We start from the raw sequence: 11,568 nt of genomic DNA, 5'->3' as shown, positions 1-11,568 counted from the left end.
CATTGGACAATGATCCCCACACTCGCCTCCCCTCCCAGCCCCTGACAACCACCATTCTTCCTGTCTCTGGTTTGACTACTCTAAGCGCCTGGTAGAAGTTGAATTATATAGTATTTGTCTTTCTGTGATTGATTTATTTTCCTTAGCATGGCTTCAAGGTTCATTCATGCTGCAGCATGTGTCTGAATTTCGCTGATTTTTTAAAAATTTTTTAACGTTTTTATTTATTTTGGGGAGACAGGGAAAGAGAGACAGACAGTGAGTAGGGGAGGGACAGAGAGAGACAGAGACACAGAATCCGAAGCAGGCTCCAGGCTCCGAGCTGTCAGCACAGAGCCCGACAAGGGGCTCGAACTCACTGACTTGAGCCGAAGTCGGTCGCTCAACTGACTGAGACACCCAGGCGCCCCAGTGGAGCATGCGACTCTTAATCTCAGGGTTGGGAGTTCAAGCCCCACGTTGGGCGTGGAGCCTACGTAAAATAAAAACAAAATAAAAAATATGAAATAAAATAAAATAGCTGAGGGTCACATTTGTGTTATGTAAATATTACCTCAATTAAAACAAACGAACAAAACACGGTGGAGTGGGGGCAGAAAGGAATGAAACCACTGCTGGATAAGTAAGAGAATGTTTTTGAGCAACAACAACAACAAAAAACTTGAGGCCGAAGTCTGAGGACATAAAGTGACACAGTTACAGTAGTGAACTAAGTGCCAGACCTGTTTCACACTATTTCACACTGAGGTGATGGGGAGGTTAATGCAGCGAGCAACTTCTTCGAGATCGTTCCAAGTCCTTCTCAAGTTACTTTGGGTCTTTGGGACCAAAAGGGGAACTGAAAATCAGAACAAACGGTAATTTAACAGTAGGGGCCTCAAAAGCAGACACCTCCAAAAAAAATATTCATAAAACAGGGTGCCATCCAAGCCTTTCTCAGACTTAGTCCCTTGTTACTTTCCTAATGTGGGACCGAGCCCTCGTGACATCCGTGGCTCAAGTGAAATTTTCTCTCTCAGAATTGGACCAGTGCTCTCCCTACCAAGCAATCAAAGTCACTAAATAATAATAAGTATAATTTTTGCCTAATACTTTGGCAAAATTTGAAGATTACCAATGCCAGCATTGGTAATACGTGTAACGGCACATTCTCAGGCTGCGATGGTAGCAGAGGAAGTGAGATCAGCTGCCCTAGGGGGTAATTTGGTAATGTGATCAGTTTTTGATATGCATACCCTTTAGGGGCACCTGGGTGGCTCAGTCGGTTGAGCTTCCAACTAGGCTCAGGTCAGGATCTCCCCGTTTGCTCTGTCCCTCCCTCTCTGCCCCTCCCCTGTTTGCACTCTCCCAAAAATAAAAAAATAAAAAAAGAAATTTAAAGAAATAAAAATATGCATAGCTTTTAGCCACCAATCTTACTTCTGTGAACTTGTCCTAAGGAAATAACTGGAAAGGCATTCAAAGTTGTATTGCCTAACTACATTCATCGCGACACTATTTGTATTAGTGAAAAAATGGAAAGTGTCTTTCCTCAATTTTCAACAGAGAATTCATTACATGGGATGCTGCTATGTGGATTTTAAGATAATCATGAAGATCAATATTCATTACAAAGAAAAATGCCCACGATATGTTACGTTTAATAAAAAAGATTTACAAAACAGCATGCATATGATCACATTTTTTTATATATGCATGGAAACAATGTGGAAAGGCACTCATCAACATGTTAATAAGATTTCTCTCTGGACGGAGATAATTTTCATTTTTGCTTTACACCTTTTGTATTGCCTAGATTCATTTCTGTTAATGCGTTGTTTTTATTACAAGGAAAAAAATAAAATGATGTTTATTTTGAGAAACAGTCCAGTAAAGGGAAAATAAAAACGAAAAGAACTGAAGAACAAAAATACTTCCCAGGCAAAGATACTGATGAACTCAGCTTGGGTTGACATCTTAGCTGACTCAGCGGGCTCTGGATTTCTCTACTGTGAATCAAGATGCTTCTCGAGAAGAGGAACTCACCATGAACTGGGCAGTCCGCCCGGTTTTTGTATATCATGCAATTTCAGCGAGTTTAGTAACCAACATCCTGAAGGCGATTCTTTGGCCTCTAGGGTTAGACCAGAAATTCTAATCATGGGTCCACACTAGAAACACTTAGAAGCTAATAATCATAATCATAATCATAATCATCCCTAACACCACTACACCCAGACGTCTTATGGTTTAAACACTCCAGGTGATTCTAATACGTAACCTGGGCTGAGAAATAATGGTTTAGGCCCAGATTGAGAATTTTGTGCTCTGGACTCAGCATCTGTGTGATCTAGAACAAATGTTCTCAGACATGGGGAACACGCTGGAAATGCAGACTCCTTGGCTTCAACGCAGACATTCCGATTCGGTAGGTTTGGGGTGGGCACCAGGAATCTGAATTTTTAACAAGTACATCCCAGGTGATTCTGGTAAAAGTGATAGAAGACCTTCTGGGCTTCAAAACAAACAAAAGCGGGGCACTTGGGTGGCTCAGTCCGTTAAGCGCCGGACTTCGGCTCAGACCACGATCTCACAGCTCTGGAGTTCGAGCCCCGCATCAGGCCCTGTGCTGACAGCTCAGAGCCTGGAGCCTGTTTCAGATTCTGTGTCTCCCTTTCTCTCTCTGCCCCTCCCCTGCTTGCACTCTCTTTCTGTCTCTCTCTCTCTCTCTCTCTCTCTCTCAAAAATAAACACTAAAATTTCAAAACAAAACCTTCTAACAAAGAATCGTACTTTTTACAAGGTACATATAGTAAAAGGCTTGGCATACTTCTAGTTAGGACAGTCCCTTAAAAAAGCCATCAGCAATATTCTTATTAAGAAACCTAATACAGGAAAGTATTTAGACTTTAAGAAGTTACTCCTGCAGAGGTTAAACAACACTGACGTAGAATGACACAGGATGGAAAATTTTTGTTTTATTTTGTTTTATTTTATCTTATTTTATTTTACTTATTTTATTCACTATTCAAGTGCATAATTTAAGGCTACTAGAGCCAGCTGCACCCAGAATAGCAGTGTGACAAAGAAGGAGTTGCTACTCACCAGACTACTGCCCTCTGGCATGAAGAAAATGGCTTCCTTCTTGCTGCTACTCAGTCCGCTGGCCTTCCCCTTTTCAGACTTTCTTCCCTCAACTTCAGAAATCTAAGAAGCTAAGGAAGAAAGCAACACTCCTATGGTCTCATGGGAAAGTTGTTTTCAAATGCTTTGAAATGGATGAGGAGTAAGTTAGAAACTCATTTCTTGGGAAAGTCTTCCTTCAGAATCGCTCCATGCTCCCTGAGTCCTTTTTGGGAAAAAAAAAAAAAAAAAATTAAAAGAAAAATTCTTTAATGATGACTCCCCAGGACATTCCCTTCGACCAAGCTCCCGTGAGGTTCAAAAGATTTAAGATCGGTGAACATGACAAGGCACACATATTCACACCGTAGACGGCAAATAAATGGAACAGCCGTCCACAATGATCGAGCCACGTTTCTCCTTCCTTCCCTCATTCTTAGATAGAGATAAACCCCAAAGCCAAAGAGTCGACATGGAGAAGAGGAAGTGGAGACCTAACAAAAGTCGAATAGGAAGCCACGTAGCTCTGGCACCTAGAGGAATTCTGGGCCCCTGGGCTCCTGAGACGTGGAGGGCTGGAGGGCCAGACTCTTCAGCCGGTTGCCTTTTGCTCACGAGGACCTCTGAGGTGGCCAGACCAGAAGGTAGACCAGGGCAAGAGGAGAGGAAGCCAGAGGTGTGCCGCTCAGAATGGGCTCTTGAACTCTCAGATCTGTCTCACGCGTGCTGCCCCTCTCCCCAGAATAGCAAAAGATAGAAACTTGGAAGATATTCTGTGGCAAAATCTAAATTACGCATCTGTCTGGACTCCCCTCGTGCTGTCTCTGAGACACTTCGATTCAGGAGGCAACCATTGGATTTCATGGGTGAGTATTTAGAAAGGAGGCATTTGAATCACAGCTACTAGATGTGTGTTCAATGTCCAAGCACTGGCCAAAGCTCAGGAAGTCAAGGCAGGAATGAGAATTGCGTTCTCTTCACTTACATTTTGCCTGGTCTAATTATCCCCAACATCTTGAAAAGAAAATTAAGAAAAAAATAATGTTTCTGCTTCATTCTTTCTCACCAGCAGAACCCCACTCATCATTCTTCCTATGTGAGAACTTACAGCATTCAGCAGAGGCTCCGAAAGAGACTTTGGAGCATCAATCATTTTCTAGGAAAGAGAACCTGAGATAATAGAAAATATCTATATTGGCCTCTGCTCCTGGATCCCGGCACAGAGCTCCTAAAACCCTTGTAATTTCCTAAGTGATAAAAGCGCCGGGAGTATCTTTTGTTCTAATGAGGTGACTTTGGGTGGGCCCCTGGATGGTTCCTGAATGGCGGCTTGTCACTGGAAAGACCACGCCATGATTAGGAGCTTGGTATTTTCAGTCCTGTCCCCCATCCTTCAGAGAGGGAGGGGAGCTGGAAATGGAGTTAATAAATGGATTATGCATACATGAGGAAGCCTCCATAAAATCTCAACAGTATGGGCTTCAGAGAGCTTCCAGAATGGAGAACATATCCCCACCTGGAGGGTGACACATCCCAACTTCACGAGGACAGAGCCTCCTGCACTCGGGTCCCTCCAAGACCCCCACCCCTACATATCTCTTTAGCCGGTTGGTCATCTGTGTTCTTTATCATACGCTTTAATAAACTGGTGACTGTTAAGTAAGTGTTTCCCTGACTTTTGTGAGCCATGCTAGCGGATTCATCAAACCCGAGGAGGGCATCTCGGGAACCCCTGGTGCGGGCTGGAGTAGTAACCAAAGGGGAAGAGCAGAGCACTCCTGAGCTGGTAGGAGAAGCCACTGCCACCTGTGGCCTGAAGGGGCTGGAGGGGGAAGTGTCCCAGCTCTAAGACGGGACCACCCAGCAGGAGCTGTGGCTTGACAGAGACACTCAAGGCTGGTCATGGAAGGGGCCAGGGGGCTCAATCACTCCCTCTCCTTTCACGCCCCAGTCTCCTTCCAGAATCTATTGGCCAAAACTCCACCGGAAGCCAGAGGGCAAGGGCTTGGCTTCCCAGAGCAGAGAGCAGGTAGGATTCATCCTTATCCTCAGGGACAAATGGTGGTGGGTTCTCCTTGACAGAAGGAATGGACCCTCCTTTACCGGACTATGAGGAGAGAAAGCTGTCTGAGGAGAGATGGGAGATGTTGGTGGGTGGTGGGTGGAGAGCTGAAGTTCTAGAATGAAGGTTATGATTTTTATTTTCTCAGTAAAGTTCATGGAGCTCACAAGTTAGGAGGCTGAGAGCATCGTAGCGGGGCTAAGAAATCAGGGAAAGTTCGGGATCATCTTGGGTTAGCCACTAAGAACTTATATAAAAGATCTTCAGCCAATGCTTAGGGTCTTAATGATGTTAGAGACTATAACCCCAATTTACATGGAGCTTTTGATGTTCAGCAGGCTGGAGACATAGGTAGAGATGTTGAATGATGGGCTAGATGGGGAAATGCCTAAACAGAAAGAAGCTGACAGCAGAAGGTAGAAAAGTGAAGAACTTTGAGATTTGAGTGGTATAGTGGGTAATGGGGGTGGTTGCCCAACAATGCAAATGTGCTTAATGCCACTAAATTATAGACTCCAGAAAGGTTAAAATGGTACATTTTCTATGTACTTTGCCACAATTTTTGTTTAAAAACTTAAAAAAAGTCATGGATACACTACTTGGCAACCATCGTGGTAATAAATGATTTAGGCATCAATGGATACTCACACTAGTGGGTGTGAGTGTGGAAGAACAGGAAATTTAGAGTATCAAAAATACCTCCCTTCAAGGAATTTAGAAGGAAAACAGTGACTTTAGAGTAGAAAAACCAGGCAGACAGCACCTTAACCAAGTGACCAGGTTCATTTCACCATTATTGGGAGTAATGGACCCTCTGTGCCTCCTGACAGCTGCACCGAGAAGAACACAACAGAACTTCATTTCAGCCGTGCTCCTGACAAAAATGCATAGCCTAAATTTTTTTTTTTTTATATATGAAATTTATTGTCAAATTGGTTTCCATACAACACCCAGTGCTCATCCCAAAAGGTGCCCTCCTCAGTACCCATCACCCACCCTCTCCTCCCTCCCACCCCCCATCAACCCTTAGTTTGTTCTCAGTTCTCAACAGTCTCTTATGCTTTGCATAGCCTAAATTTAATGATGATGAAATATCAAGATAAAAACCATCACAATGAAAAAGGAAATTCCCACTTCAACTGGCTCACAACAAGGAACATTTTTCTTTCACTGGGAGGTAGAATGGCCCCTGGCTTAGGTAATCTAGCATTTTTAAATTTGTTTTTGTCTCTTGACATTTTTCATTCTGCCATCCTTTGCCTGTTTAGCTCCCCTAGGCCTGGCAAGAGTGGCTGTGGTTCCAGAAACAGCAACAGGCAATGGAGACAAGGAGCTCTCTCTTCACATATTTATCATTTTTAATCAGAGGAGCCCAACATAGTTACCCTCCTGGGTCTTTGGCCCAAACTGGGTCACATGCAAACCCCCAACAAATCTCTGTCAAGGGGAAAGGGGTTCCCTGGACTATTCAGCAAATCTGTGGGTTCCATGTGTGGAAGGGTGGCCACCAAACCAAAGTGGGGGTCTTCAGCAAGGAAGACACGGGAATAGCTATTTCAGGATGAACAGTGGACATCCAGGGTCAAGGCCAGCTGCAACTTAGAATGTCAGATGATTGGGGCACCTGGATGGCTCAGCCAGTTGAGCGTCTGACTCATGATTTCGGCTCAGGTCATCATTTCACAGTTCGTGAGATTGAGCCCTATGTTGGGCTCTGTGCTGACAGGTCAGAGCCTGGATGGAGCCTGCTTGGGATTCTCTCTCTCCTGTCTCTGCCCCTCCCCTGCTTGCTCTCTTTCTCTCTCTCAAAAATAATAAATAAACTTAAAAAAAAAAAGAATAGTAGACAATTCATCCATCAGGTAGGGGACCAAGGGTCACCATGGGGGTTAGGTTTTGGGGGAGGAAACTGTAAATCTGAAGGTCGGTAAGCAGCAGCAGGAAAGACACATGAATGATGCTATGAGCAGAAGATACGGACCAAAAAGAGGCTCCTTTTGTTTGGTTAAAATGGACAAATAAGGGTACGAAGGTGGTACCAGGCACAGCAACACGAGGTGTATAAAAAGAATCCTCTAACCCCCCTTTTTTGTAAAAACTAACATCTTCAAGTTTAGTGCATAGGAAAGGCAAATGAGAGAGTACATACTCAAATAATGCGACTTGGATGGGCAAGGGAAAATAAATTAGTTTTTCCAGAAGAAAATGGATGGACGATGTCTTGTATGTACTATTACCTTTTTTTCTTCTTTTATTTAAAAAAAAAAAAAACAAAAAACAAAAAACAAAAAAAAAAAAACAAGACATTCGCTGGGATTCACAACGTCCCTGTCTAGCCTATTATAGTGCTTTATAACCCCAAATCTCAAGAAACTTAATACCATGCTTGCCTACATGTAAGGCCAATTAGTCTTTTTCAGTCTTAAACACACAGGAAATACAACTGTTCATTTCCAAAAGTTATTGCACACAGATTTCACAAAATCTATTTAATTGTGTCATGGAACACTTAAGAGACCTCATTGTAGCATCTCATGCTGGCAGTGATCAATAAAAATGAACAATTCCTAGATTCAATTTGCAGAAAACTCAATACAATACATTTTACAGAAGGGATCTCTTTGTTATGTCTACATTCTAGGCATAGTGTTGTCCTGAAAGCTGATCTTTAGGGGAATCAAATTCTTTTGATTTACCAGTAGAGAAAAACATTTTTGAACAGATTCTAATTTCCTAGCTAGTGGGACTTGTTGCTTGGGATTTAAATACATCGGCGCATTTTTATACATCAATTAAACCCCTTCTATTCTATGAACTCTAGCGACTTCATCGCAAGAAAATGTTTTTATCTTTTCATACACTTTGTGGTTTATTCAGTAACTATGTATCACATGGCAAGAGTTCTGGAAGGAACCAAGGACACAGTGGTCAATGATACAAACCATTGCTGACTAACAATACATGACACGTATCCAGTTGTGTATACCAGGACTGTGCCAAGTGAGTTACATCTGGGTTTTCTGTTTGTGTGTTTTCTGGGGTTGTTTTTGTTTTTGTTTTTGTTTTTCTCAAAGAGGTCACGTGAGTTGCCCAAGCTATCATAGACAGGAAGCGAAAGAGGCAACATTCAAACCCAGTTTGGTTGCCTCTGGAACCCAAGCGCTTAACCACAGTGCTCTAATGCTTCTGGTAGATCATATACGTTAAGAAACTACAAATGTGACAAAGGAAACCTACGGCAGCCCAACTTGCAAGGGGACAGAGAAGACCAAAACGGATGTGCCATTTTAGCTGGACAAGAGTCGTCCAAGGAAAGCAAGAAGAATTGAGGGCATTGTACAGTTAAGCAGAGGAGAAAGGGGGGGCAAGGTGCAGAGAAACAAAAAACCTTGTATGGCTACAAACAAGTGGTGGGTGGAGACAGATCCCTGTCAACAACACAGGACTTTATCTAAATGCAGAGGCACCTTATCTTAGCACCTCAGCGTGGCTTTCTCTAGTCTTCCATTTTCGTGCGTTATTTGCCCGTAGTTTTCACAGAACAGTTCAATTTCTTATCAGTCGAATATGAATACATTTAGTTTTCTCCCATTTTTCGTAAATTAGAATGATACAGGACTTGGGTTACCGGACTACGTTTCGAAGAAAATGATTTCAAATGATGACGACTTCCGCTTCTTGATCAGGGTCCTTCACGGTGAAGAGATGTTTTGGCTGGTTTTGCAAAATCATTGGCGTAAGGTGGGGATCCTCGGATCTCCAGCCATCTGAAAGGCACAGACCTTATCATAAGTGGATACCCCCTGCTTTATACACACACTCGGACAACTGGTTGGCAGGTTGGGGCCCAGCTCCCGGCAGTGGCATCTAGGACAGAAGAGTCCACCCAACAAACCAGGCTTTGCGGCCTAGAGTCAAGGCCTTCGCTTGCAAGAGGCAAGTCCTTGAAGGCACTTGCTTCTAAGAGACACCTGTTACGCCAAAATTAAAGTGATACCGTGATGCTTTCCTGGTATATTGACACCGTTCCCCTAATGGGCCGACTTTACGAGGTGGCGAATGGATTTTCAAGCTCTGAATGGCACCTGGCTTGTGAGGAGTGTTCAACAGGTGTTGGCTGCTGCTATTAATTCAGGACCCTCACGGATGTACCACATTTAAAATTACTCCTTGCGAGCCTTGTCAGGTTGCTAGGGAAGATTCCCCAAGGCCTTGGGAGGGGGCCTGGCATGACAAGGGAAGGTCCAGCTGCTGGGTAAGGCGGTGCTCGCTGAACTGAAGGGAGCCAGTTATGAATGAGTCTCATTAGGGGAGGTTGACATGCCTGGAGCCCAGGCCACGCTGCGGGGGATCCGTGACGAAGAGCTTAACGCTACGATGGCACTTGACAGGTCTCGTTAGCTGGTTATAAACGATAAGACTAGCAATTTTTACTGCCTCTGCTTCACCTCAATCCTGGAGGTTATCGCTTTTAGATGCCTTTCCTCCTCCCGACTGACACACAGAGCTCCACGCAGACCCCAAGCCCACAGTTGTCATCTTAATTAACTTAATGCTTCGTTCCCTGGGGAGAGAGACTCACTCCAGCCATCCTGCTTCCGGGATTTGGTGAGGTTCTTACGGTTCACAATTTCTAAACAGTCGTGCACTGTCACATAATGAATACTTACCCTCGGAAGGCTTGGTGGTAATCTTCTCACCTCAGGTCCTCAATGGAATTCTGGACGCCACTATGCACCCCAACTAAGGGAGACGTGAAGAATGTTGATGTTTCCCAGGTTCTGCAACACTAACTTAGGTGTGGAGATATTCTAACATAGATAGGCGACTATCCCACGGGTTCCCGAATATCCAGCAGTAAAAAGATGGTTTAACAACGTAAAGGGTGTATTTGTTGTGGAATATTATGCTTCTATCAGAAAGGATGAGTTAGGTCTATACCTGTTCATTTGGAGTGGTGTTCAAGGTATGTTTTTGCTTTTTTTTTTTAAGTTTTTAAAAAATGTTTATTTATTTTTGAGAGAGAGAGAGGAGAGAGAGTGAGTGGTGAGGGGCAGAGAGAGAGGGAGACACAGAATCCGAAGCGGCCTCCAGGCTCTGAGCTATCAGCACAGAGCCCGACGTGGGGCTCGAACTCACAAACTGCGAGATGGTCACCTGAGCTGAAGTTGGACGCTTAACCGACTGAGCCCCCCAGGAGCCCCTGTTTTTTTCTTTTTAAAGCAGGTTTCAAGACCATGTGTATAATTGGATTTTATTTTTGCAAAAACAACACACACACACACACACACACACACACACACACACACCCCAGAGGACAACATTCCCATCTAGTGCACATCCATTTGAATATGTCTGGGCATCTATGAGGAAGGAGGGGAAGGTGTTCATTGCACAAGAGGAAGCTGACAACACACACCTCAGAGGCTCCCAGAGGGGGAGGCATGAGGGGGATCCTTTTAATTTCTTTATATGCCTTTGGACGAATTCAGTCATCACAAAGAACACGCTTTACTTTTGTAGTTCAGAAATCTATTAAATAGGATTTAAACAGGAAAAATTGTTCCAACCAAAAATAAAAAAAAGTTTCCCTAGAGACTTCTATTTGGCCATTACACCTCCACTATAAGGTGAAAAATCATCTCAGAAAGGAGGGGCCGGACTCTAAACCGTCTGTTGCTGTGTGTGTATTTCCTGATTCTTGAAAAGTGGCCTAACATGGCCTGGCCTCCTATCGGGTGTCTCCAGCTCCGAGGGCAGGGCCTCCTTTCCAGGGCCTGCTTTGTTAGGTCTTTCTTTCCCTGGTTCCCCTTCCCCTGATGGCTGCCTCGTCACTCACCCCGCATCTCTCAGTGGCTATTGATCGTTAACGTTGACTGCCTCCAAGCATCTGGGTCCTGACTTGAGAACTGGGCTTTGATTCCCGCCTGGCTCAGTTGAACCCAGGTCAGAGCTGCGCCAGATTATATGCCTTAGTTTACACGAAGCCATCTCCTCCCCTCCATGGCCTGGACTGCAAGACGAGCCTGGATCTTGAGCCCCGTCACGGACTATGAGTTGACTCAGGGGCAGCAGGAGATCATGACAGAAGGGTCCAGGACGTGGATCTCCTTTGAGCGAAAGAGAAATAAATTCCCAACGTCTGGAAGTTCTGTCACATGCAGACAACGCATCCTAAAACCCATATACCGAGGTTTCAAATTCTGCAGTGATTGATTGCTTATTTACTCACTGTGCACGTTTTTAATTAGCAGGTAGATGTGAAGCATCTATTATGTGGCCAAGCATTGCCCTATGCCCTGAAGGACACAAAGAAAGTAGAAAGAGTCACAGTCCTGAAGAGGTTTATATTCTACCTAGGCAGCTAAGATCAAACTAAGGAGACGACGAGAGGGCGGGGAAAG

At 44.2% G+C, this 11,568-nt stretch overlaps 1 protein-coding gene across 1 annotated transcript in view; it reads right to left on the bottom strand.

Annotated features, from left to right (window-relative positions):
• Window positions 1-7,440: 7,440 nt before the first annotated feature.
• TMEM68 (transmembrane protein 68) overlaps window positions 7,441-11,568 on the bottom strand; it is a 61,834-nt gene continuing 57,706 nt past the window's right edge. Inside the window, exon 8 of the mRNA XM_086695212.1 lies at window positions 7,441-8,931. Coding sequence (XP_086551338.1) covers window positions 8,893-8,931 — 39 coding nt within the window. The 3' untranslated portion in view covers window positions 7,441-8,892. The remainder of the gene's footprint in view (window positions 8,932-11,568) is intronic.

The sequence above is a fragment of the Puma concolor genome, chromosome F2 (genome assembly GCF_028749965.1).
Source record: "Puma concolor isolate L17-30 chromosome F2, mPumCon1.1.hap2, whole genome shotgun sequence".
Taxonomy (NCBI): domain Eukaryota; kingdom Metazoa; phylum Chordata; class Mammalia; order Carnivora; family Felidae; genus Puma; species Puma concolor.
The sequence above is the reverse complement of the archived record's forward strand: the minus strand, read 5'-3'. Positions and strand labels throughout refer to the sequence as shown.